The sequence below is a fragment of the Jaculus jaculus genome, chromosome 1 (genome assembly GCF_020740685.1).
Source record: "Jaculus jaculus isolate mJacJac1 chromosome 1, mJacJac1.mat.Y.cur, whole genome shotgun sequence".
NCBI lineage: Eukaryota > Metazoa > Chordata > Mammalia > Rodentia > Dipodidae > Jaculus > Jaculus jaculus.
In genome coordinates, this window is record NC_059102.1 from 171621093 (window position 1) to 171647100 (window position 26008).

Genomic DNA, 26008 nt, shown 5'->3' on the forward strand with positions numbered 1-26008 from the left:
TGCGGGAGTCGGTCTGCGGGAGCCCGGTACTCGCACCCAGATGAGCGCCTGCAAGCGAGTGGCGAAGGTAGGGTGACCCTTCCCCGCGCCTCCCTCACCCCGGCCCCAGGCCCTACGCGGCCCATCCACTACGGGCGCTTTGGTTTCGTTGGGTACCAGGGCAGGTGGAAGCCTTGGCAGCCCGCGTCCTCTCCGCAGAGGCGGGGTGGGGGGAGCACCAGAGCTGTAGTTTGGGAGGTGGGGTGGGAACGCAAAGCTGAGATCGTCCCCAGCTTCCTGGGCTGTACTGGGGGTGAGGGCGAGCTAGCTCCCCTCCAGTTGGTTTCAGTTTCATTTCTGCCGCGGGAAACCTACGTTGACAAGGATTCTTTGACTGGGTAGTTTATGTGCTTAAGATACGCGGACAAGGTCCTTGTCTTGGATGCTACAGCCATCCCTATAATTTGATACCCACATTTCTAGAGTCTTGAGAAACCGGATGCTGAGGGAGGGGGTCCTGGATGAGAACCACCAATTTATACTGTACTCCTGGAGTACATGCATTCCCTCTACAGCTGATTGCCTGGTCCAAGGCCAGGGGGTATGGGGCAGAAAGGAACAGGAATCATTCCTGTTCATTCATCTGTTTCATTCCTACCAAAGATGTCTTTTTAAATTCTTGATAGTTTCAATTATACATGTGTATAATTATAATGTATGCATTTTGACCATATCCACCACCGGATTCCCGTTGTGTTCTCTTATCCTTCTTATCCACCTTTAGCTAAACCCTTCTTTTTCCTAACCAATCCTTTTCCTACATGTATGTGTCCCTCCCTCCCTCCCTCCTTTTCATTCATTCCTTTTTTTTTTTTTTTTTCCTTCTTCGAGGTAGGGTTTCACTCTAGCCCAGGCTGACCTGGAATTCACCATTGTAGTCTCAGGGTGGCCTTGAACTCTCGACTGTCCTCCTACCTCTGTATCCTAAGTGCAGGGATTAAAGGCATGCGCCACACCACATCTGACGTCTTTCTTTGTAGTATTTATTTGTGAGGCAAAATCAGAACAGACAATGGATAGGCCAGGGCCTCTTGATGCTGCAAACAAACTCAAGACTCATACCACCTTATGTGGATTTATGTAGGCATTTGGGTACTGAATCTCAGCTTGCAGGCTTTGCAAGCAAGTGTATTTAACCACTGAGCCATTTCCTCAGCCCACTATTTTTTTTTAATTAATTAATTTTTTATTGACAACTTCCATGATTGTAAACAATATCCCAGGGTAATTCCCTCCTTCTCCTCCCCTCACTTTCCCTTTTGAAACTCCACTCTCTATCAAATCCCCTCCCACTCTCAATCAGTCTCTCTTTTATTTTGATGTTATCATCCTTTTTTTAAAATTTTTTTTTTTTATTTGAGAGCGACAGACAGAGAGAAATACAGTTAGAGGGAGAGAGAGAGAATGGGCGCGCCAGGGCTTCCAGCCTCTGCAAATGAACTCCAGACGCGTGTGCCCCCTTGTGCATCTGGCTAACTGGGACCTGGGGAACCGAGCCTCGAACCGGGGTCCTTAGGCTTCACAGGCAAGCGCTTAACTGCTAAGCCATCTCTCCAGCCCTGATGTTATCATCTTTTCCTCCTATTATTATGGTCTTGTGTAGGTAGTGTCAGGCACTGTGAGGTCATGGATATCCAGGCCATTTTATGTCTAGAGGAGCACGTTGTAAGGAGTCCTACCCTTCCTTTGGCTCTTACATTCTTTCCGCCACCTCTTCTGCAATGGACCCTGAGCCCTGGAAGGTGTGCTAGAGATATTGCAGTGCTGAGCACTCTGTCACTCTCAGCACCATGATGTCTTCTGAGTCATCCCAAGGTCACTGCCATCTGAAAAGAGAATCTTCTCTAAACAAAAGTGTGAGTAGCATTAATATATGGGTATGAACAGTAAGAGAAGTGCTTACTGGGCAGTTTGATGAACATAGAATATACATTTAGCCAGACAGCAGCAGATGTTACACCCCTATGGCTCATGACTACCCCTGCTGTAGGTTTTCAGTATCAGGGATGTATTCCCTCCCAGTCAAATTAGAGGGCAACTGGTTTCCCCCATAACAGACCAGCCACTATTGCACCCATTGGCTCATTTGGCCTGGCTGGCCAAATCGAACGCTTGCAGTGTCCACTGTTGAATATCTTCACTGGTGATTTCTTTCCCATTGAACAGCATGCAACGTGGCTTTCCCAGCTTTCTTGTCAGCTGGTCTACATGGATGAGGTTTTCAGCTCAGCTTCAGCAGGATTTCTCAGTGACCTTGCATCCCAAGTATGTGGAGTCTTCAGCAATAGGGTCTTACCATCTATTCCTGTTGGAAAACCAAGGGCCTTGACAATGGCCTGTAATTCTTTGGGGGCATCAGGTATTTCCCTGGCCAACAACTCACTGGAAGGTATCCCATCCGTTACACTGAAAAATTTCTAGTAACAATGTATGGCTCCTGAGTGTCCCATTGTCCAACAAAATAGGTTTCCATATGATATTTTGATGACATCTTAGATTTTGATTAGCCTTCCCTCCACCTTTCCTTTCCTCAATCTCTTCCCCTGGCCTCACTTCGGCCTTTTCACCCTCATTAATCTGTTCTTCTACTTGCATGTTTTTTTAAGTTTTATGTATTTATTTGCGTGTGTGGGGAGGAAAGCAGGAAGGAGGATACTAGTGTCCCCTGCCGGTGCAAACGAACGCCCATCTAGCTTTACGTGGGTGGCTGCGGAATTGAACCTAGGGCCTGCAAATGTGCCAACAAGCACCTTTAATGGCTAAGCCATTTCCCCTGCCCGCTTTTATTTGTTTCATTTTATTATTGTTATTTTTGTTTATTTTTTTGAGGTAGGGTTTCACTTTAGCCCAGGCTGACCTGGCACTCATTCTGTAGTCCCAGGCTGGCCTTGAACTCACAGCGGTCCTTTTGCTTCTGCCTCTTGAGTGGGGATTAAAGGTGTGTGCCATCATGTCTGGCTCCTTTTGTGTGTGTGTGTGGTCTACTGCGTTAAATTAGGTTGCTTGTAAGAGCATGAGTGGGGGCTACTTACTGGTGTGTGGGTAGCTGACTACTGAAGAACATGACTCTACTTCCTCCAGCAACCATGAATAGCTAATAGTGCCCAGAGGAGGAGTGGGATCACAAGTCCTTACCTCATCTCTGTTGGAATGTTGACAGGCCCAATCTTGTGCACGGACACCACAAATGCTGTGACCTCATAAGCGTAATGGTTATATCCTATCCAGTAGACAGCATTACATAGCATTCCCATTCTCTGGCTCTTATATTCTTTTGTTTAAAAACCTTTTATTTATTTATTTATCTATTTATTTGTAAGAAAGAGGTACATAGAAAAAGAATGGGCATGCCAGGGCATCCAGTTGCAGCAAATGAACTCCAGATGCATGCACCACTTTGTGCATCTGGCTTATGTGGATCCTGGGGAATTGAACTGGGGTCCTTTGTCTTCGCAGGCAAGTGCCTTAACTGCTAAGCCAGATTCATGTGTCACTTTGTGCATCTGGCTTTATGTAGGTACTGGGGAATTGAACCTGGGCCATAAGGCTTTGCTAGTAAGCACTTTTAACTGCTGAACCATCTCTCCAACCACAAGAATTTCCATTCCTTATTTTTTCAAATAAATTTTATTTTATTTTATTTATTTGAGAGCAACAGACAAAGAGGCTACTGCAAACAAACTCCAGATGCATGCACCACCCCGTGCATCTGGCTTACGTGGGTACTGGGGAATCGAGCCTCGAACCAGGGTCCTTAGGCTTCACAGGCAAGCGCTTAACTGCTAATCCATCTCTCCAGCCCAAGAATTTCCATTCTTTTTTTGTTTTGTTTTGGTTTTTGAAGTAGAGTCTCACTCTATCCCAGGCTGACCTGAACTCACTCTGTAGTTCTAGGCTGGCCTTGAACTCAAAGCAATCCCCTTACCTCTGCCTCCAGAGTGCTGGGATTAAAGGCCTACACCATCACACCTAGCCTCTTACATTCTTCTTGCTCCCTCTTTCAGGATGTTCCTTGAATCTTGGAGGAGGCAATATAGATGTTTGGGTTAGGCCTGACCATTTCTTCCTAGCACTTTTGCCATTTATCTGCAGATTGCAATTTGAAATCAGGTCTTAAAGGATGGAAAGGGGGCAGTGTCCATAAGAGGAAAGCAGGGGTGTTTGAAGCCAAGACTGAAGATAAATGGAGGACAAGCAATCCTGGTGCTATGGGGCTGACATCTCCAGGCTTTGAGTCTCCCAGAAGTGCCTCCCCCCATCTAAATACTGGAAGGGGAAGCTGACAGGAAAAGGGACAGAGGATGGATGCTGCCTGCAGGCTTTGAAAAGAAAATGCTCTCAGACCAAGAAGTCCTGAGCAGGCTCAGCCTAAAGTGGGGGCTGAAAAATGGCTCAGTGGTTAAATGTACTTGCTTGTAAAGCTTGTCAGCCCGGGTTCAATTTCACACTACCCATGTAAAGCCAGATGCACAAAATGGAGCATTTGTCTGGGTTCATTTGTGGCACCAGGAGGCCCTGGCATGCTATACTCAATTTTCTCTCTCTCCCTCCCTCTCTCTCACTCTTGTAAATAAATTTATTTTTTTCTTTTGTTTCTTTTTATAAAGAGGGAGAGAGAGAGAAAGAGACAGACAGACAGACAGACAGACAGACGGAGAGAATGGGTGTGTCAGGGCCTCCAGCCACTGCAAACAAACTCCAGACACGTGCACCCCCTTGTGCATCTGGCTAATGTGGGTCCTGGGAATTGAACCTGGGTCCTTTAGCTTTGCAGGCAAATACCTTAATCTTAAGCTACCCTTCCAGCCCAAATTTAATTTTTTTTTGGTCTGGTCCAGTCTCAGGGTGGCCTCAAACTCTCAGCGACCCTCTTACCTCTGCCTCCCAAGTGCTGGGATTAAAGGCATGCACCATCACTTCTGGCCCAAATTTAATTTTTTTAAAGAAAGTACAAAGTGAGGCAGGGAGAAGAATGAGACTGGTGCTTACTGCCCTAGTGCCCTTAGATACCAGACAGTTTTCATCCTTTATTTCATCTAGTTCTCACAGCAACTCTGAGCTAAGGAGTGTTTCATAGAGGAGGAAACTGAGGTTTCGAGAAAATATCTCAAGGATAGGGTTAGGATTTGAACCCAGGCTGATGTGACTCCCACCCACAGGCTTTTTTTTTTTTTTTTTTAAGTTTTGGTTTATTTATTGTGGTAGGGTCTCACATTAGTCCCATGATGTCCTCAAACTCACATAGATCCTCCTATCTCTGCCTCCCAAGTGCTGGGATGAAAGTCATGTGCCACCATGCCCGCCCACCCACAGGCCTTTTACTGGCCTCTCTGGTTTCATTTTCTGTTTTTCCAAGGCAGGTGACTTCCTAGCAGACTTTGGGAAAGAGTTGTGTGTTGCAACTTGGGTTTGAACCTTGTCAGACTTTGGGAAAGTCATGTCGGAAATGACCACCAGGGACAAAGCTCAAGCACTTCTAGGTGTAGTAAGGCATAGAAAAGGTCCATGCTTTTTTTCCTTTCCTTTTCTTTTTTTCGAGGTAGGGTTTCACTTTAGCCCATGCTGACTTGGAATTCACAGTGTAGGGTGGCTTTGAACTGGTGGTGATCCTTCTACCTCTGCCTCCCAAGTGCTGGGATTTGAGGCATGTGCCATCATGCCTGGCAGGTCCATGCTATTTTTTTTTAAATACTTTTATTTATGAGAGAGCATGAGTGAGTGAATATGGGCTCACCAGGACCTCTTGCTCCTAGAAACCAACTCTAGATGCGTGAACCACATTGTGCATCTGGCTTTATGTGGGTTCTGGGGAATTGAACTTGGACCAACAGGTTTTGCAAGTGAATGGCTTTGACTGCTGAGCCATCTCTCCAGTCCTCTGTTTTTTGTTTTTTGTTTTTAATGTTTGTTTATTTATTTGAGGGGGGAGGAGATAGAGAGAGAATGGGCGGGCTAGGGCCTCTAGCCACTGCAAACGAATTCCAGAAGCATGCTCTACCATGTGTATCTGGGTACTGGCGAATCAACCCTGGGTCCTTAGGCTTCACAGACAAGTGCCTTAACTGCTAAGCCATCTGTCCACACCTCCCGGCTTTTTGAGACAAGGGCTATATAGTCCAGGCTGTCCTTGAACTTATGTAGCTTGAACTTTTGATCCTCCTATCTCCTCCCCCCGGGGGTGTTGAGATTACAAGCATGCATCACCATGTCTGGTTTATGTGGTCCTGGGGATTGAATTTAGACCTTCTAGAAGATGTCCGTTCTGTATCTCTGTTCTGTCATGACCTTAATTCTTTGTTTGTTTGTTTGTTTGTTTGTTTGTTTGTTTGTTTGTTTGTTTTTCTAAGTAGGGTCTCACTCTAGCCTAGGCTGAGCTAGAATTTACTATGTAGTCTCAGGTGGCCTCAAACTCACAGTGATCTTCCTACCTCAGCCTCCTGAGGGCTGGGATTAAAGGCATGTACCACCATGCCTGACTTGGCCTTAATTCTCAACCAAAGTTCGGAGGGTACTGAAACCAGATTTTACATTAGCATAGGCCTGTAGTTTGATGTAATAGATAAATGAGGGGGATCATAGGCTGGGCACATGAGGGAGTTTGTGGGTGTGAATAGAGTATAGGCTGAGAAGACAGAGACATGTAGGGGCTGCTTACTTATTGGGGAGAGAGAAAGTTCAGATGGCCCATAGTGGTAAAGGACCCCTTCACAACCTCACTGGGTTTCTGAAGTTTCTATCTGCATTTGTTTACACAAGGGTTTCTCAACCTCCTGACTATTGACATGTGGGGTCAGATAATTTTTTGTAGGATGTTTCATCAGCATTTCTGTACTTTTACCTACTGAACTGTAGTAGCAATTGTCCATCTGTGACCATTAAAAATGCTCCTAAAAGACAAGTATGGTGGTGCACACCTTTAATCCTAGCACTGAGGAGGCACAGGTAGGAGGATCACCGTGAGTTTGAGGTCACCCTGCGACTACATAGTGAATTCCAGGTCAGCCTGGGCTAGAGTGAGACCATACTTTGAAAAACCAAGAAACAAAAAATGCTTTTAAATATTGGCAAATGTCCTTTGGCAGGTAAAATTGTCCCTGGATGAGAACCACTAGTTTATACCCATCCATTCTTCCAGAGGGCCGTGAACTGCCCATGAATGTTTTTTATCCCCTTCCTGCTCAAAATGAGATCTGGAATCCGATTGGCTGTATCCCAAGGTGGTTGGGGTTCTTTGGTCACACACATTTGAGAAGCATTGTAGGTTGTAGGCGCTTGTCTTGGGTTATACTGCCCGGGGAGTGCTAGGTGTGAAACTTGAGTGGTAAGGCACTTTCCCAGTATGCAAGACCCTGGGGTCCATTCCCACTACTAAAAACAAACAAACAAAAAAGTCAACGGGGCAGGGAAATGGTTCAGTGGTTAAAGGCACTTGCTTTGTAAACCTGACCACCAGAGCTCAGAACCCCAGAACCTAAGTAAAAAACTGGATTGCTGTGTACGCTTCTATAAACGTGCATGTGGCAGAGTCAGGAGAATCTCAAAGCTCACGGACCAGCTGGTCTGGACTTAGCAGCAACATGACAAGAGAGACCCTGTCTCAAAGCCAGGTGAAAGGAGAGGACCAGCAGCCTGAGGTTGTCCTCTGACCGCCACACATGTACACACACGCACACACGTGAAAACCTTTGGGATATTCTGCTGTGAAGAGCGAAACACCTGTTTAGCTTAGTTTTCCCAAATGTACCTGACCACTTTTTCCCCATGATAACCACTAATGCCCACTGGACACCTGCACACACTTGTTCTATCTGGGCCCTCTGCCTGATGCTTCTCTGTGTGGTCCATCTCAGAGTGCACCTCTGCTCTTCCTGGTGCTCTGTCTACCCATTTTCTTTACGTTTTGTAGTCATGTTTCCTCCATCACTCCAGAGAAGTCTCTGAGCCCTGGGCTCTGTCTCCGTCAAGGGTTAGCAGGGGATGGTCAGCAAATTCCTCAGAATTCAGTGATGGCCAGGTGACTCTGGGGAAGACGAATCACTCCTTGGCCCCTTGCTATCCTGCATGACAGCATCATTTGGCTATGGTTGACCTGAATCATCCCCTTACCCCAGGCCTGGCTTCGAGGAGCTGGAAGGATGTGTGGTGTATTCGCTGCTCTCTTGCCAGTGCATTTTGTGTGTGTGTGTGTGTGTTAAGCACTCACCCATACTTATGGAACAGAGGGGTGGGGAGGGAATCAGGACCAGTGGCTCTCGAGAAAGAGGGCAAGAGGAAAGAGGTAAGTATCTTGCTTTCAGAAATAAAAGAGGGGGGCTCCCAAGAGAGTTTCTTCCAGTTACTCCTCACCCTGGGAGGGATCAACTACTCTGTTCAGTAAGACCTATGGAGTTGTGGTGAGGTTCCAACCAGAGAGTTCACTGGAAGCTTGGGGAGCTGCGACTTGTGCTCTGTGCTTCTGATTGGATTTGCTGGGGAGGGCGGGGTCATGAGTATTGGGCCCACTGTCATTTGCTGTATTCCCCACAGGAGCTGGAAGAGCTTCTGAAGCAGCCTCCCCCCTACCTGGGGCACCTGTCCAGTGAGGATGCCAATGTGCTGGTGTGGCATGCACTCCTGCCTGTGAGTATGCACCCAGACCAGGACAGGCACCTACTAGGCCCTGGAGGGCCTGGTGAAGCCTTCAGGGAGACCATGGCTGACCCTCAGGGAAGGACAACCAGCAAAGACCTTGGGAATAAGCAGTCAGCTTGCCCCACAGAGACTCAGCTCATCAAGGTGGCTCTGCTGTCACTTCAAACATGGTGGCTTTCAGCTATGTGGGCCCTTTGGAGAGATTTTCACCATCATAGACAGTCCCCAGGTGTTGGGCCCTGAAAGGCCCGGGCGTGAGGCCTAGTGGAACTTCCTGAGCCTAGCTAAAGTTTGGCAACCTGTCTCTGGCCAGCTATGACTCAGCAAGACGCCTAATGGCTTCTGACCTGCCACTTTCCCGTGGTAATTGTAATTACCATTTCAATAGTTACAGTTTACTATTGGCCCTTACCTCCCCCTCCTCCCCGTCCTAAAATCCCCGCCTTCATCCCCAACATGATATAGGCAACTGCTCATAGCAATAAAGCGAGTTTTTTTGCGAGTTCCTGCTTCAAAAAGACTCCAACTCAGTGTGGTTTTTCTCCGGTGGCCAGGAGAGGTTTTTGAGTCGTCGTACGCTCATCTTCCTCCTCAGCCCAGAGGGAGGAACCAGCAGGCCTGGTCCTTCCTCAGCACCAGCTGCCTGGGGAGGAGCCTGGCGCCCAGGTTTGAAGAACATGATGTGAGGTATAAGGAACCCTCACATCCATCCAGTGAGAAGGACATCTTTGACACACTGGGAACTGGACACCTATGTGGATAAGGAGCTTGTCCATGGTCACCAGTAATAATGTAATGGGACAGGAACTCAGTGTTCTTTCCAGAATTTCTTTTCCTTTGCTTTCTTTTTTTCTGTAGGCTAAGAAGACACAGCCTGTAGCCCATGCTGGCCTTGAACTCATGGTAATATTCCTGTCTCAGCCTCCCAAGCTTTTCTCTTGTTCTGTTTTCATTGCAGAAATTTGAACCCAGGACTTCACATGTACTAAGCCATGAACCTTACTACTGAGCTGCATCCCTGTCCTGGAGTATTCTGTCTTAACCAGTGCACGAAAAGTGCAATTTACAAATCTTACTTAAAAATACAGTAAATAAGCCAGGCATGGTGGTGCATACCTTTAATCCCAGCATTTGGGAGGCAGAGGTGGGAAGATCACTATGAGTTCAAGGCCACCCTGAGACTACATAGTGAATTCCAGGTTAGCTTGGACTAGAGTGAAACCCTACCTCAAAAAAAAAAAAAAATATATATATATATATATATATATATATATATATATGGCAAACATTTTTATTTAATTGTAAGCTTGGAAGGCAGTAGGACTCTTGCTAGTTAACCATGAGATGTCATATGAACTTCCTTTGGTCCTCCTTCTTAATTTAAAAGGGATGAAACTTGATTTCTGGAGAAGTTCAACATCACATAGCAACTCGAGGCAGTGTTGGGGCAGGCCCCAGAGCTTCCAGCTTTGTCGGCAACCTCCACCTGCTGTTAAGACCATGAAGCTTAGCAAAAAAGAAGCCTGTGGACAGGAATACAGATGCCACCATCCTGCCTGGATGACCCAATCTGGGCCTTGTCCTTGCCTCACAGGTCCAACCTTTTCTGGCTATCAAAACCAGAAGAGCTGGATATTTTCTTTATCTTCCCAAAAGTTGTTTCATGTCTTATCTCATCGCACCCAAGTGTGCTTTCCTTTCTGCCTTCTGCTAGGGTGGGAGAGCTCAGTTAAACCCTTGACATTGTGCTATAGGTGTGGCTTAGTTTGCACCTAGCACATGAGGCCGTGGGTTCCAACCCTGGCACCATCCAAACAGAACAAACTCCTTGACCCTACTTAACTACTGGCAGTCTGCTTGTCTTTGCCCTGTCATTTCAATAAAAAGGTTCTGAGCTGGGCGTGGTGGCACACTTCATCTCAGCATTTGGGAGGCAGCAGTAGGAGAATCACTGTGAGTTCAAGGCCAGTCTGAGACTACCTAGTGAATTCTAGGTCAGTCTGGGCTACAGCGAGACCCTCCTCAAAAAACCAAATCAAACAAACCAAAAAAAAGAAAGTTCCAAGAGGACTTGGGACTTTGTAACCAGCTTGAAGGTCCCTAAGCTCCGTGCAAATGTCACCTAAGTTCTAGGGTTCTCCTTTCTGAGGTACAGAGTAAGCCATGTATGAGGACATAAAGTCAAGTTTTAGGTTCCCACCCCAGCCACTGGTGGCCCTGGATATTACTTACATACACTGAACATGAGTGTCTTCGTCTGAAAATAGAGATGTTGATTGTCTTGGTTTTCATCCTTATCACATACATAGTGCTTACTGTGTGCCAGGCTCTGTTCTGAGCATTTATATAAACTAATTCACCTCACCCTCATCTGAGCCCTAAGAAGTTCAGTTATCCCGGTGTAGACAAAAGATTATGTTATTTTCCCCAAGGTCACACCACTAGTGAGTAGCAAAACCCAGGGTCAGATTTCTTTTGTTATTTTTATTATTATATTTTTATTAACAACTTCCATGATTATAATAAATATCCCATGGTAATGCCCTCCCTCCCCCTACTTTCCCCTTTGAAACTCCACTCTCCATCATATCCCCTCCCCCTCTCAATCAGTCTTTTATTTTGATGTCATCATCTTTTCCTTCTATTATGATGGTCTTGTGTAGGTAGTGTCAGACACTGTGAGGTCATGGATATTCAGGCCATTTTGTGTCTGGGGGGAGCATGTTGTAAGGAGTCCTACCCTTCCTTTGGCTCTTACATTCTTTCTGCCACCTCTTCCACAATGGACCCTGAGCCTTGGAAGGTGTGATAGAGATATTGCAGTGCTGAGCACTCCGGTCACTTCTTTCCAGTACCATGATGTCTTCTGAGTCATCCCAAGGTCACTGCCATCTGAAAAGAGAAGATTCTCTACCAAAAGTGAGAGTAGCATTAGTATAAGAGTATAAGCATTAAGATTAAGAGAAATGCTTACTGGGCAGCTTGGTGAGCATAGTATATACATTTAGCAGACGTCACACCCTTAGGGCTCATGACTACCTCTCTTTTAAGTTTTCAGTATCAGGGATGTATTCCCTCTCATGGAGCAGGCCTCCAGTCCAATTAGAGGGCTGTTGGTTTCCAGCAAGACAGACATGCCATTATTGCACACATTGGCTCATTTGGCCTGGCTGGCCAAATATAAGGCTTGCAGTGTCCACTGTTGAGTATCTTTACTGGTGATTTCTCTTTCTCCCATTGAACTGCGTGCAGAATGGCTTCTTCCAGCTTTCTGTCAGCTGGTCCACATGGAGGAGGTTTTCAGTTCAGTTCCAGCAGGATTTCTCAGTGGCCTTGCAGCCCAAGTATGTGGAGTCTTCAGCAATAGGGTGTTGCAGGGTCAGTTTTTTGGTTTTTTTTTGGACTGGCAGGCTAGTGCTTTTGTAACATTCTGTGCATCCTCTAACCCCTGGCTCAACTGCCAAATTCTCACGGTCTTCATAGGAACGAAGCAGAGGACAGCTGGGATAGGGAATGGCGGTGGGAAGGCCATCCTATGGTCCTGGGAGGGATGGAGTCTTTCAGGGGAACTGTGTCCTCAATACAGCAGGACTGCTTCTCTCTGCATAGGACCAACCTCCATACCACCTCAGGGCCTTCAGTGTGTGCATCAACTTCCCTAAGGACTACCCACTGAAGCCCCCCACGGTGAGATTCACCACCAAGATCTACCACCCCAATGTGAGTGAGGATGGGCAGGTGTGCATGCCCCTCATCAGCAAAGAGAACTGGAAGCCTCACACCAAGATCTGTCAAGGTAGGGCTGGGTCTTACCCAGAGGAGGGACTGATGCAAGAGTGGCTTCCGCATGGGCTTGGGCTACAGGCCTAGAAGAGATAAATATTTGAGTCTGAAGTGAACCACCTCTTGGATGGAGATATGTTTTCTGAGACTCTGGTTGGGCTGGCCTGCTCCTATCTCTGTTCCCACACCTCAGCAGGTGTGACAGGAGAACTTGGGTCACAGTTCATGGGAGAGAAGGCATCTTGGCCTCAGAGGGAGATGGGGTAGGATGGCCACTCACCCATCCCGTGGGGTAGTCCTACCATTCGCTCTGATAGATAAAGTCACGCTGAGGCATGGGAGAGGTGGAGTGGTTGCCCAAGGTTCTATAGCTCGCAAGGGGCAGAGTGGGCTGGATCTAGAGCAGTGTTGTCCAATAACACTTTCTTTTATTTTTGGTTTTTTAAGGCAGGGTCTCACTCTAGCCCAGGCTGACCAGGAATTCACTATGGAGTCCCAGGGTGGCCTCAAACTCAAGACAATCCTCCTACCTCTGCCTCCTGAGTGCTGGGATTAAAGGCATGTGCCACCACGCCTGGCTTCCCAATAGCTCTTTCTGCAGCACTGGCTGAATATGGCTCTACTGTCCAACATGGTAGTCCACATGTGTCTGAGGCAAATGAAGAAGTGAATTTTTAGTTGTAATGAATTTTAATTAAAATTTAAATTTAAGGGCTGGAGAGATGGCTTAGTGGGAAGCCTAAGAATGCATGTTTGAATCTCCAGGTCCCACATAAGCCAGACACACAGTGATGAAGGTATCTGGAGTTCATTCCCAGTGACTGAAGGCCCTAGCATGCCCATATTCTCTCTTTCTCTCAAATTTTTTTTTTAATTTAAATAACACATGAGTGGTGGTGACCATATTAGACAACTTGGCTTTCAAACCTATAGACTTAATCATGCCATTCTGTGTTTGGATCTATTCAGAAGCCTTTTTTTTTTTTTTAAAGATAAAGAAAACTGGCATGCCAGGGCCTCAGCCACTCCAATCGAACTCGAGATGGTTCCACCACCTACTGGGCATGTGCGACCTTGCACTTGCCTTGCCTTTGTGCACCTGGCTTATGTGGGATCTGGAGAGTCGAACATGGGTCCTTAGGCTTTGCAAGCAAGCACCTTAACTGCTAAGCCATCTTTCCAGCCCTCAGGAGCCCCTTTTAAGAAATATTTTATTATTTGAAAGAGAACAGAGAGAGAGAATGGGTTTGGGCACACCAAGGCCTTCTGCTACTGCAAACCACTGCCAGAAGCATGCACCACGTTGTGCATCTGGCTTGGGTACTGAGTCAAACCTGGGTCCTTTGGCTTTGTTGGCAAGTGCCTTAACCACTATGCCATCTCTTCAGAGCCTCCTGAAAGCATCCTTGAAAAATTAAAATCCATAGGAGCAGTAGTGCTTTCCAATATAGCCTTATAACCCCTTTCTCCAGAATAAGTGTTTTTGAGATTCCGGTATAGCAGAAATCAGAGTGTTCTTGCTACAGTAAGGGTGAGGTTCTGAAACCTCACTTGCTCATAAGGAGCTTCGGCACATAGTTGCTTGAGCCTGGCATGGTGGGGCATGCCTGTAGGCTATGCTTATAGGCCCAGCATTTGAGATGTGGAGGAAGGAGGAGCTGGAGTTTGAGAATAGCCTGGGCTACAAGCAAGACCCTGTATACAGTGAAGAGGTTGAGGGAGGGAGGATAGCACCACTGATCTAATGAGCCAGAATTTTGAGTATCTTTCCTAAAAAACGAAGGGCATCTGATTTAGCTGTCTAGTTATCCTAAGACATGGAGTCTCCTTGCAGCCCCCTGGGGGACAAGTGTGGGTTTTCAGAGGGATCTGATAATGCATAGCCCTTGCCTCCTCCAAGGGTTCCCTTGATCCTGATATCCTTTTCTGTCTTCTCTTCCCAGTCTTAGAGGCCCTGATCATACTGGTGAACAGACCGAATCTGGGGGAGCCTGTGCGAATGGAACTCGCTGACCTGTTGACCCAGGACCCGGAGAAGTTCAAGAGGAAGGCTGAAGAGTTCACACTGCAGTTTGGAGTGGGTCGTCCTTCCTAATTCTGGCTCTGAGCCTTCTTTGCCTGGTGCACAGATGACATGGACTGGGGCCAGAGCCCCTTGGTTGCTGTGCCATACCCAAGCTTCCCTTCATAGCTAACTAGTTACAAATGTGTGTGTGTGTGTAGGGGGGCATATGAAATAATTTCCCAGTCACCTGACTACTGGTATACCCTTTCCATGCCCTTTGCCTCCCTCAAAGTTAGTGAAGTTTAGGTTTGCAGTTGTTGGAGGCCAGTTCTCCAGCTCCATCACTGGTCACTTTCCAAGACAGCTGGCAGGAAACCAGAATCTCCCAGGACCCAGGAAATAAGGGGCAGAGAAAGGTGGGGATATGGGTGGGAGGTGGGGCATATGGAAGGCGTCAGATTTGCTACTGAACAATTGAAATCAGCATGCACAGCTTTGGGTACTGTCACAGTCAGCTTCATTGCTGGGATGAACTTCCAAACCAGACAGTTTATAGGAAACACACCATCCATGTGACGCTTACAGATCCAAAGGAAATTCCATAATGGCAGAAGAAGCCGGCCCCCTTGCACAGGTCCATGCAGAGAGAAATACCACCACCAGCACCATAAGCAAGCACACTCCAGGAACCCCAGGCAGAGCTCCAGCATTCTGCATACCTTTAAACTGGAATTCCAGCTTTGCCCCCAAACGTACCTTCGGGCTGGACCCAAGGATCTGCCCACAGTGACACCTCCTTCAGCCAGGCTGGAGATCTAAGTAGCTTTAATAAAACTGAATCTATTGGGGGACATCCATTCAGACTACCACAAGTACTAAACCTTTTTCCATTGATGAATCTCAAAATGAAGAATCTGACCTCCATCTAGAAATCTGACTCATTGTTTGGGGATGGCTCGCTCTTCTGACAGATTACAATTCTAGGGGCTGAGCCTCAGGCTGTGAAATATGTACCTTCCAGTCCAGAGGGCTCCACATGAGCCATGTACTTGGTTGGTCATTAAATTCATAGATGCATTCTAGAGATCAGCTGTTTCCCATGAGAGGACTGGGTGGATCCATCAGACAAGAAGGTGCTGGGGATGTAGCTGTCATCAGACAAAAGGTGAGACTCAATGTCCTGTGGTTACCCTACTGATACTATAAGCAATTCTGGCCATGAGAGAATTGGCTGTGCTTGGCCAGGTGGCTTCAAAAGATCCATAGAAGTAACTTCTCCACTGTTAAAGCACAGGTACATCAGTGGGCTGTGTGTCCACTCTGCTAGTCAAGGCAGAATCCACTCTTCATCTCATACCCATGGCGGCCTGGTTGATCCCCTTTCCTTCCCGATACGGATTAAACACAGGCCCTTGCACATGCCAGGCAAGTCCTCTGCCAACTGGGCTGTATCTCTAGCCCTTTTTTGGTGGTTGGAGGGGTGTGTGTGTGTGTGTATGTGGGTGCACATTGTGTGAGCCTGGGTATGCGTGTACCACGATGTGGAAGTCAGGACATCTTAGAATGTCCGTCTTTGCCTTCCATCTTGTTTAAGGCAGCATCTCTTATGTTGTTCGCTGTTGCATTCACCGGGATCGCTGGCCCTCACGCCTCTGGGAAGTGTCTCCGCCTCCCTTCTCCACTTAGGTGCATAGGTGCACTAGGACTCCTGCCGTGCACCACACCATCCAGCTTTTATGTGCGTACTGGGGACCTGAATCCAGGTGCTCATGCTTGCATGGCAAGTGCGAGCAATCTTCCCAGACCCCCATTGTTTTTTAGACAAGCCCAGTGGACTGGCCAGCTCTTTTGTTTTATGTGAGAGAGCAAGTGAGATAATTGGTGTGCCAGCGCCTCCAACCACTGTAATCAAACTCCAGATACATGTGCCACCTTGTGCATGCCTCTGGTTTATGTCAGATGGGGAGCGTTGAACATGGGTCCTTAGGCTTTGCAGGCAAGTGTCTTAACCATTAAGCCATCTCTCCATCCCCCAGTCTCCAATTTTTGAGACAGCATCCTCACTAAATTGCCCAAGCTGGCCTTGAACTCAGCTCTGTAGTCCAAGAAGGCCTTGAACTTGTGACCTTTCTGCCTCAGCCTTCCAAGCAGCTGGGATCACAGGTCTGCACCACCAGGCCTGGTGGATTTTTCTGTTTGTCCATGAGCCACTTTCATCAGTAAGCACACACCAAATGGCCAATGAAGCCAGACTGGATTGTTAGCAGGAAAGTACACCCAGCTCAGGTTTATCCCTGAGGAACAAAGAAACAATAGAAGGCAAAACTTCAGCCACTGTGGGAGAGATTGACGACCTGGGTGCCTTGGAGGAGGATGGAAACCGCTGGCTTTCGAACTCACAGTGATCCTCCTAGCCCTGCCTCCCAAGTGCTGGGATTAAAGGCATGTGCCACCACGGCCGGCTCACTAGGCTTTTTTTTTTTTTTTAACTTTATTTTTATTTATTTATTTATTTATTTATTTGAGGGAGAGAAAGAAGGAGAGAGAATTGGTGTGCCAGAGCCTCCAGCCACTGCAAACGAACTCCAGACACATGCACCCCCTTGTGCATCTGGTTTACGTGGGTCCTGGGGAATCCAACTGAGGTCCTTTGGCTTTGCAGGCAAAGCCTTAACTGCTAAGCCATCTCTCCAGTCCCGATGCTAGGTTTTAAAATTTTTACTTTTAGCCACTGCCTATTGAATTCTTGGCCAGTAGAGATCATAGAGGAACAAGGTGGGTTTTGGAAAAGTACTATTAATGTCATTGAGACTGATGCCACCTGTCCCCTTCCTGGTCCAGGTTCTGTTGCCTGGTGAAGAAGAAAGGACCTTGAAGCCAACACCATCAGCTGGATCCTGTTGCCTCTACCCACATGGCCAGTCCACTCATTTCTTCTTGGTCTTCACCAGTCCTTTTTGCACGAGGCTGCGGTATAGCTCCTGAATATAAGTGTAGACACACTTGGAGTCGGGCACTGCCAGCCGTACCATGTCATCCACCTCCAGCAGCTGGGCACAGTCAGCCAGTTTCCTGAAGGGTGGGCAGAATTAAGGAGCAGAGGACTAAAGTGAGGGATGGGGGAATCAAGGAGATGTGTGGGCAGGAGCAAGGTGAAGCCCACCACGTCTACTACCCCACTGTACCAGTGAGGTAACTAAGCCTCCCTCCACGACCCAGCAGTTGTGACCAAGCCGGCAGGGATCCACATTTTCAGTGCATTATGGGTTCCTACATGCTCACATAGGAAGAGAACTTCTTGTCTGTGGCCTGCATTAACCTCTTCTTTCATATGAACATACATCTGTCGTCTGGATGTAGGAGCTCCTGCTAGGCAGTTCCCTCAGGAAAAGCATGAATCCTAGCCAGAGTGCTGGCTTGAAGCACACCAAGGAGTTTCAATCATTCAGGCCTCGAGTACTTATCAACAGCCTACTGTGTGCCAGACAGTCTCCCAAGCTTTGGGAATAGCTGAAACATCACTGTTCTCACGGCACTGACATTATAGTGACGGGAGACCAGTTGTGATCAAACACATGAAGCAGATGGAACATCAGACAGTGAAAGGCTGTGGGAGAACAACAAGGAGGGAAAGGGCCACTCTGTTACAGAAGAAGGCAGGCTGGTATTTATTTATTTATTCAGGCTGATTTTTTAATGTATTTATTTTTGGGGGGTGTTTCGAGGTAGGGTCTCACTCTAGCCCAGGCTGACCTGGAATTCACTATGGAATCTCAGGATGGCCTCGAACTCACAGCAATCCTCCTACCTCTGCCTCCCGAGTGCTGGGATTAAAGGCGTGCGCCACTACACCCGGCTGTTTTTATTTTTTTGAGAGTTAAAGCTTTTTTTAAATTTATTTTTATTTTTTGGTTTTTCAAGGTAGGGTCTCACTCTAGTCCAAGCTGGAATGCACTATGTAGTCTCAGGGTTGTCTCGAACTCATGGCAATCCTCCCACCTCTGCCTCCCAAATTCTGGGATTAAAGGCAATGTGCCACCACGCCCGGCCAGGCTGTTATTTTTTTAATAGGGTGCTAGAAGAAGGCTTCTTAGAGTGAACTGGCATAAAGATGCTGGATAGAAAAAAACAGCACTTGCAAAGGCCCTGGAGTCAAACTCTCATGGAGAAGCTGCATGGAATCCAGCAAGTCCTCTTTTTCTAACTTTTCAGCTGTACTTTGAAGCCATTTGATACTCCTGGCTTTGCTGAGGCTGATAAAGTGTGCTAATCACAGCTTGGGCCTCCCTGCCCCAGTGCCAGGTTCCTTATCAGATGACTCCACTTGATGGTCTCATTTACTACTCTTTATCTTTAATAAGCAGAAGGGGAGCCAAGACTCAGAGCTGTTTGGTTTGTTGCCCACCGTGAAAGCATGTGACAGCTAGGACTCAACCCCAGGCCTGCCCGGTGCCTTTGGCACCTTGTTCTGAAGTTAGGTCTCAGCAGTCCCCAGCTGCAAGTAGGAGCCCCAGAGCCCCAGTGGAAATCCTTTCTTGAGGCTGCAGCAGCTGGGCTGAAATCCAAGCCACTGGCCTGGGGGCTGGGAGAGGAACAAAGACTGGAGGGTTTCGAAGAATGGGACAAGCAAGCTCCCTGTGGCTGATCTAGTGACCTCAGCCCCATTGGTGTGGGCCAGGGTACTCTCTCCCCATGCTACAGCCTTGGAGCAAAGGAGGATTTCTCCTGGAGCCCACTGGGTCCTCTCTAATACTTTCCTACATCACAGGGCTTTAGGAATGTCAGGAGAGTTCTGGAATAGCACAGGTAGGTGTGATAGCTGCGGCAGAGGCCCCTTATTTTTTGCACTTAATCTTCACACCAAATCCTGTGAAAGAAGCTTCCAGAAAAGCCACAGAGCTAGGAAGGAGTCAGGGTCCAAACCCAGGCACCTCATATTTGATTCTCCATGCTCCCATTTTTGTACATCCTCCCAGCCTCCTTCCTCTTTATCTGCCTGGTGCTTCCTGCAGCCTGTAGCCACCCTCCGTTTATTCTACCTGTGTGTGGTTCTGCCTGGCTGGGAACCAGAGGCCAGGCAGCTGTCAGCAGAGGACAGTGGCCTGTGCCCTCCACCACAAGGATATTGGCCTAGTGCATGGCTGCTTGGTCTTCTGATGCTCAAAGGCCATTTGAAACTCACCCTACAGCCACCTGTAGGACCTAGGAAATCCCTAACCCTTCTGCTCACATAACTCCTGTGGAAATCAAATGAGGCCATCCAAGCAAAGCTTTAGTAGATGCCTGTGGCTACTACTTGATTCCTAGCTTGTTCTCATCCTCGAAGGTGCTGCTGGGCTGTCCTGGGACATGCTGTACCTGATTTTATCTTCCCATCCAGAACACTCATCCATCCTAGGGCAGGACAGTGTGAAGTTGGAAGGGACCTTCTGTAACACTGTTTGATTTTGGGGGGGGGGGGTTCTTTGTGGCATTTGGGATTCAACCTAAAGATATACATGTTAAACAAGCTCCTACTATTAGTTATGCCCCAGACTAGAATCTAATGCTTTTAAGATGGCTTCTTTGGGTGGATTTGAATTATCCAATCTTCAAACAAGTATATCTGATCATCTCACTAAACAGGAAAAAAAAAACCCTAAAATAAGATAAAATAAAATGGCATCTTTGTTGTCCTCTGGTCCTATGGACATACCTCAGAGACCGTGGGACAGAGGGTGGGGCACTGAGCTCCTCCTAACCTAAAAGGTCTCCTTTAATCTGTTTAATATGTGGCCCATTCACTTAATGTTTTGAAAAAAATCTGCTGTAAAAATAATTGCTGAGAAGTGTGGATCAATATTAACATTGTCATTTTGCTGATGGGGCCTGGACTAGAATAGAGAGAAAACTTTCCAAGTTCTAACATTCCCTACAAACTTGTTCCTGGTCCTAAAACTTTAATTACTCAAGTAAGTACTTCAATTAGTGAGGGTTTCCTGTAACCCCAGGCTAGCCTTGAACTCACTTTGCTGAGTTCAAGCTGCGGATGATCTTCAACTTTTGATCTTGTCCTCACCTCCCAAGGACTGGGATTACAAGTAAGCACCGCGTGCTTGGGTTGTGTGGAGCTGGGGGGAAACCCAGGGCTTCCGGTGTGCCAGGCAAGCCCTCCACCAACTGTGCTACCTCCCCAGGCTCTTGCTTTTGCTTGAGATGGGGTCTTACTATGTAGCTCAGACCGACCTAGAACTCTCAGCAATGCTCCTGCCTCAGCCTCCGATTGCTGGGATCACAGGGATGTGCCACTGTGTCCCACCCAGGGCTTCAGCTGTGCACCTGACCACGGGGCGCTGAGTTGCCTGCATTTCTGGCACCCTCTACATATCCCTGTCTCCATCAGCGTTCAGAAGTGGTCTAGAAGTCTCCCTAGCATCCTTCACCAGGCTAGAAAGACCACGTGATCTTATGGGAAACGTTCCTCTTGGCTTCCACCTCGGCAGCCATGTTTTCTGCTTGTTTTGAGATAATTCTCACTACATAGCTCAGGTGAGCTGAACTGGAGATCCTCTCGCTTCTGCCCCCTGAGTGCTAGGACTATAGACGTGGGTCACCACACCCAGCCCTGGAAGCTGCATCTTTCTTTGCCTCAGTTTCTTCAGCCACCACTGCTTGCAGGTCTGTGGATCTCAGAAATAATTCCCTTCCAGGATCCAAAGTCAATAGTAATGCCACAGCTGTGATACCATCCAGTAAAATAGAGTAATAGTGCCAAGCTGTTTTTGAAGTGCTTACTGTGAATTAGGCACTGCTATAGGAACTTAATTAAAGGAGCAGGCCCCAGGCCACACAGCTGACAACAGCAGAGTTGGACTCTGATCCCTTCTGTATGTCCCCTTGTCCAAAACCAGCAGCACCCGGCCTCCCTATGCCGGGACCTGCCTGAGTTTTCTTTACCGCAGCTATCAGCCCTGCTATTACATGTCCCTTCTAGGAGGGTGCTCACGACGTCTCTCCATTTACAATGTGAGCCCAAGCTACATAGGTTCTGTTGAACCTATGACTGTGTCTCCAGGGCTTGAGGAAGCACCCGGTGTTCATAAAAATCTGTGTGCCATACAGGGGTGCGTGGCCGCAGGACCCGTCTGACCCTGTCCCTTCCTCTGAGGCCGCCCTCCCAGCTTCTGGCTCTGCCGTGGTGGCTGTGGCTTACTCGGCGGTGGAGAAGGCCAGGGTGAAGTTGTGCCTGCGCTCCGCGGGGTCCAGCGTCGCGTAGTCGAAGGCTTCGGGGAAGAACCTGTGGATGAGCGCGCAGAAGGCCATGCCGCTGCTCCAGCTGGAGGAGAAGTTCTGGATGTCCACGTGCTGCGGCGGGCGGGAGTGGAGGACCTCGGTGACCCTCTGCCCCAGGACCTGGACTCTGCCCCTTCCAATGGGTACAGACGTTACTGCCCTGGGGAAAGGGAGCCCCTGTCCCTTGTGTCCCCACGCCGCGCCCACCTCATAGTTTCTCGTCATGGCCCGGCACCACTCCAAGAGCATGCTCTTGACCCCGCCGATGGCCGCCCCGGCGGCAGTCTTGTTCCGGAACAGGGCAGTGGGGCCCGAGGCTGCCCTGCGGGGGGAAAGGGGCGTTCAGGCCGGGCCAGTGAGGCCAGAGACCACAAATCGCCATCGTGAGGTACCCCAGGCCCCAGCAGTGTGGTTTGCGTGGTCCCCAACCCGCCCTCGGGCCTTCGTCCCCGTATCCCACCCACAGACCCAAGTGACAACCAGCGCAGCCCCTTCCCGAGCCCTACCCGCCGAACTTGTCCACGATGGCTTTGCGGTTCTGTGCACGGGGTCCCCGGGGCCGGGCCGGGGCCGGCACCCTGCGCTCCGGTGCCCTCCCCTTCTTCTCTGAGGGAGGGGCTTCCTCGGGACTCTGGGGCGCATCGCTGGGCGAAGACTCACTACACAGAGAGGTCAGGAGAAGGGTGAGAAGGGGCTGGGACCATCCTACAGGCCCGGGGTGGAGCTGTGGGCTGGCGCTCAGGAGTCAAAGTCACCGCGCCGCGCAGGGCGTGCGCTGCTGTAGCGCACGGCTGATGCGCACTCACCTTGGGCCCAGCCCTGAGAGCTGAGAGAGGGAAAACTGCGCCAGTCAGGGCGCACGAGCTCTGCTCAGGCCCTAGGGGCAGAAGTGGAGCGTGTCTGAGTTCTGACCTGAGTTTGTATTCTGCCTTTGTTCTCATTTATTGTGCGCTCTTGGGACTGCCTCATGGTTTCTTAGAGCCTTTGTTTTTACAGCTTTAAAATGGGACAAGAATGCCTACCTGATAGGATGAATCTAAGGCCTCCCGAAAGTGAGGGTAGAGCCCCTGGCTGTGCCCGCCACACGGCTGTGTGCATGCACCAGTGACTAAAGTTGTGTGATGGCAGGCATAAGGTTGGCTATCTGGCACCTGCCGGGCTCCAGGCACCACCCTCAGGTGCTTTATTCAAAGTAATCCTGTGGAGAGGGTAGGGTTGCTATTCCCAGCTGAGAAGTGGTTAAGCGACATGGCCAAGGTCACAATGCCAGGAAATGGCAGCAGAGGCCCAGTTCAAACCCAGATTCTTTGATTGCGCTCGTATGAGTGACACTTGGTTATCTGTGGAGGAGAGTCATGCATGCAGGAGAAGAGGCTTCCATGGAGAGGGAGGTGGTCCATGCTCCCTTCTGCCTCGCACTCCACGGGTGTCCCTGGCTCTGCCCTGGGATAGCAGGCCAAAGGCAGGAATCCTGGAATCTCTTGAAATCAGGTGCTGAGGAAGCCCAGACAGAGACGATGCCTGAATATGAAGGAAGCAGTAGGTAGAGGGAATTGGAGCTGAAACTCCAGGGCTTGACAATACCTGGCGGAAGGACTGGTCTCTCCGGAAGCCACTGAATCTGGGTCCAGCTCATCTGGACGGGAGGAATTGGGATGGTGAGAGCTGAGGCTACCCACTGTAGCTGGGGCTCTTCGCTTCTTTCTCCCCCAGGGTTACCCAGCAGCGTGCTGTGGGCCCCTGGGCTCTCCTTACCTGGGCTGAAGCTGTGATTTTCATCTGTGGGGCTCTTGGGCCCCTCCTCAGGGGAGCTGGGACTCACTGCTGCCCCTTCCTCCAACTCTTTCTCCACATCCTGTGCCTTTTCTTCCACAGGACTCCCTGGCTCCTGGAATGAACAGGATCTGTGTGGGCATACAGTCACACAAGCAGCTGCCCAAGGCTTTGTGAGAACATCAGAAAGATCTAGAAGGCAACCTGATCCACAGTTCTGCATCCCTGTTTCCTAACCCAACCCCAAGCCCTTGATGTCAATGGGAGGAAGACTAGATGTTCCCAAGGTGTTATGGTCTGGATAGGACATACTCCCATCCTCCCCTCCTTCGCAAAGGCTCCTGTCTGAAGGCTTGGTTCCAGCTGGTAGCTCTTTTGAGAGGTAACTGGATTTTGAGGGCCTCTAACCTCATCAGTAGATTTATCCATTAATGAGTTCATACCTGAATGAGTTTTTAGGAGGAAGAGCCTAGTTAGAGGAAGTAAATCATGGGACATATGACTTTGAAGGGCATATTTTGTGCCCAGACTCTCTTTATATTTCCCATTTTCTGGCTGACATGAGGTAAGCTCCTCTGCCATTGTTTCTGCCTCACCACAGGCCTACAAGCAGCAGAGAGTCAGCGACCACGGACAGAAAACCACGAGCTTGCCTTCAAGGTGATTTGCTCAGATGTTTTGTCTCAGTCATGGAAAAACACACACAGGAAAAAACAGGAGGGGCTTGCTTCCTGGGGAACAGAAGATTCAATAATCTCTTTTTTATTTTCTTTTTAAATTTTTTTATTTATTTGTAAGCAGAGAGATAGAGAGGAGACAGACAGAGAGAGAATGGGCACACCAGGGCCTCTAGACACTGCAAATGAACTCCAGATGCATGCACCCCTTCTGCATCTGGTTTACGTGGGTACTGGGGAATCAAACCTGGGTCCTTTGGCTTCACAGGCAAGAGCCTTAGCTGCTAAGCCATCTCGCCAGCCCCAAGAATCTCTTTTTTGTCTCACTCACCAGCAATGCCTTTGCACCACTTTTGGCCTCATTCTCATCACCCTCCTGAGGTTGGGCCTTGACCTCATCTCTCACATCAACTTTCTTCTCAGAGTCAGTCTTGGAGTCTCTGTCAGTAGTCTCCTCCCCTACGGCCTCTTCGGGTTCAGGAGTGGCTTTATCATTCACGTCAGCTTTCTTTTTAGAGTCAAGATGGACTTCTTTCTCGTCAGCCTGCTGTTTCTCTGGGGCCAGTGTGGCCTCTTCTTTTTCCTTCACCTCCCCAGGTTCATGTTTGGTCTCTTCTTTCCTGTCAGTCTCCTCCTGAGAAGTCACCGTGGCCTCTTCCTGGCCATCTGCCTCTTCTACAAAGTCACCCTTGGCTTCCTCTTTCTCACCTGCCTCTTTCTTCAGTTCCACCTTGGCCTCTTCTGACCCATTTAATACCCCATGGGATTCCGCTGAAATGCCATCTTCCAATGCTGCTGTTCCCTGTTCTCTTGCCCCACCTGGAGGCCCTTCTGTGATGGTTGTTTCAGCTGTGCCTTTGATTGTCTCCTCAGCAGGGGCCTCAGCTCCTGGTGTCCCACAGTCTTTTGTGGTTGGGGCCACCATGGTCCCATCCTCAGAGGGCTTCCCTTCCTTCTGCTCCATATCTGGACAGAAAAGACACAACAGCTTGGTCATATCCTTTATCTCCACGTGAGGAAAAGGCCCTGTCTTCCAAGAACTCTGGCCTGGGAGTCAAGGCATGGGTGGTTCAGTCCTGCTCAGACATGACATTCACACGTCCATTCTCCCTCTGTAACATGAAGGCTTAGTAACATGGAGAGTGCCTCTTCCCCTACCGGGGGGCAGTTGGGCTACACTGACTTGATGTTGTGTCTGTCTACCAACACCCTTCTGTGGGTTATATCTTTGGAGAACATTGAGTTATATATACTTGATCTCTTTTCTTTTATATTATTATTTGTTTTTATGAGACAGGACCTCATGTAGCACAAGCTGGCTATGTAGCCAAGGATGAACTTGAATTTTTTTTCTTTCTTTTTTTAAAAATATTTTTTGTCATTTTTATTTCTTTATTTGAGAGTGACAGAGAGAGAGGGAGAGAAAGAGACAGACAGAGAGGGAATGGGTGCACCAGGGCTTCCAGCCTTTGCAAACGAACTCCAGACGCGTGCGCCCCCTTGTGCATTTGGCTAACGTGGGTCCTGGGGAATCGAGCCTCAAACCGGGGTCCTTTAGGCTTCACAGGCAAGCGCTTAACTGCTAAGCCATCTCTCCAGCCCAGTCCTTGAATTTTTGATACTTTTATCTCCACCTCCCAAGTGCTTAGAGTACAGGCATGGAACATCATGGTGGAAAGGCATGATGGAGGAAAGCTGTTCCACTCATAGCACCCAGGAAGCAGGAAAAGAGAGGAAAGGTCTGGGCATAAGATATGCCCTTTAGGGGCTAGAGGCATGGCTCAGTGGTTAAGGTGTTTCTTTGCAAAGCCTGATGGCCTGGGTTCAA

At 48.6% G+C, this 26008-nt stretch overlaps 2 protein-coding genes across 2 annotated transcripts; one reads left to right on the top strand and one right to left on the bottom strand.

The window, feature by feature from the left end:
* The first annotated feature begins 17 nt into the window (after window positions 1-17).
* Ube2l6 (ubiquitin conjugating enzyme E2 L6) lies at window positions 18-15540 on the top strand. Its single transcript, XM_004667726.2, has 4 exons — window positions 18-67; window positions 8566-8658; window positions 12280-12466; window positions 14397-15540. The coding sequence occupies exons 1-4, from the start codon at window positions 41-43 to the stop codon at window positions 14546-14548; spliced, it is 459 nt and encodes a 152-aa protein (XP_004667783.2). The 5' UTR covers window positions 18-40; the 3' UTR covers window positions 14549-15540.
* A 1533-nt stretch (window positions 15541-17073) lies between these two features.
* Smtnl1 (smoothelin like 1) lies at window positions 17074-25144 on the bottom strand. The gene is made up of 7 exons (XM_045141048.1): window positions 24479-25144; window positions 23486-23618; window positions 23315-23366; window positions 22237-22389; window positions 21938-22052; window positions 21651-21802; window positions 17074-17530 (listed from the first exon to the last, which is right to left on the bottom strand). Exons 1-7 carry the CDS (start codon window positions 25142-25144, stop codon window positions 17386-17388), a joined length of 1416 nt encoding a protein of 471 aa, XP_044996983.1. The 3' UTR covers window positions 17074-17385.
* Window positions 25145-26008: the final 864 nt, after the last annotated feature.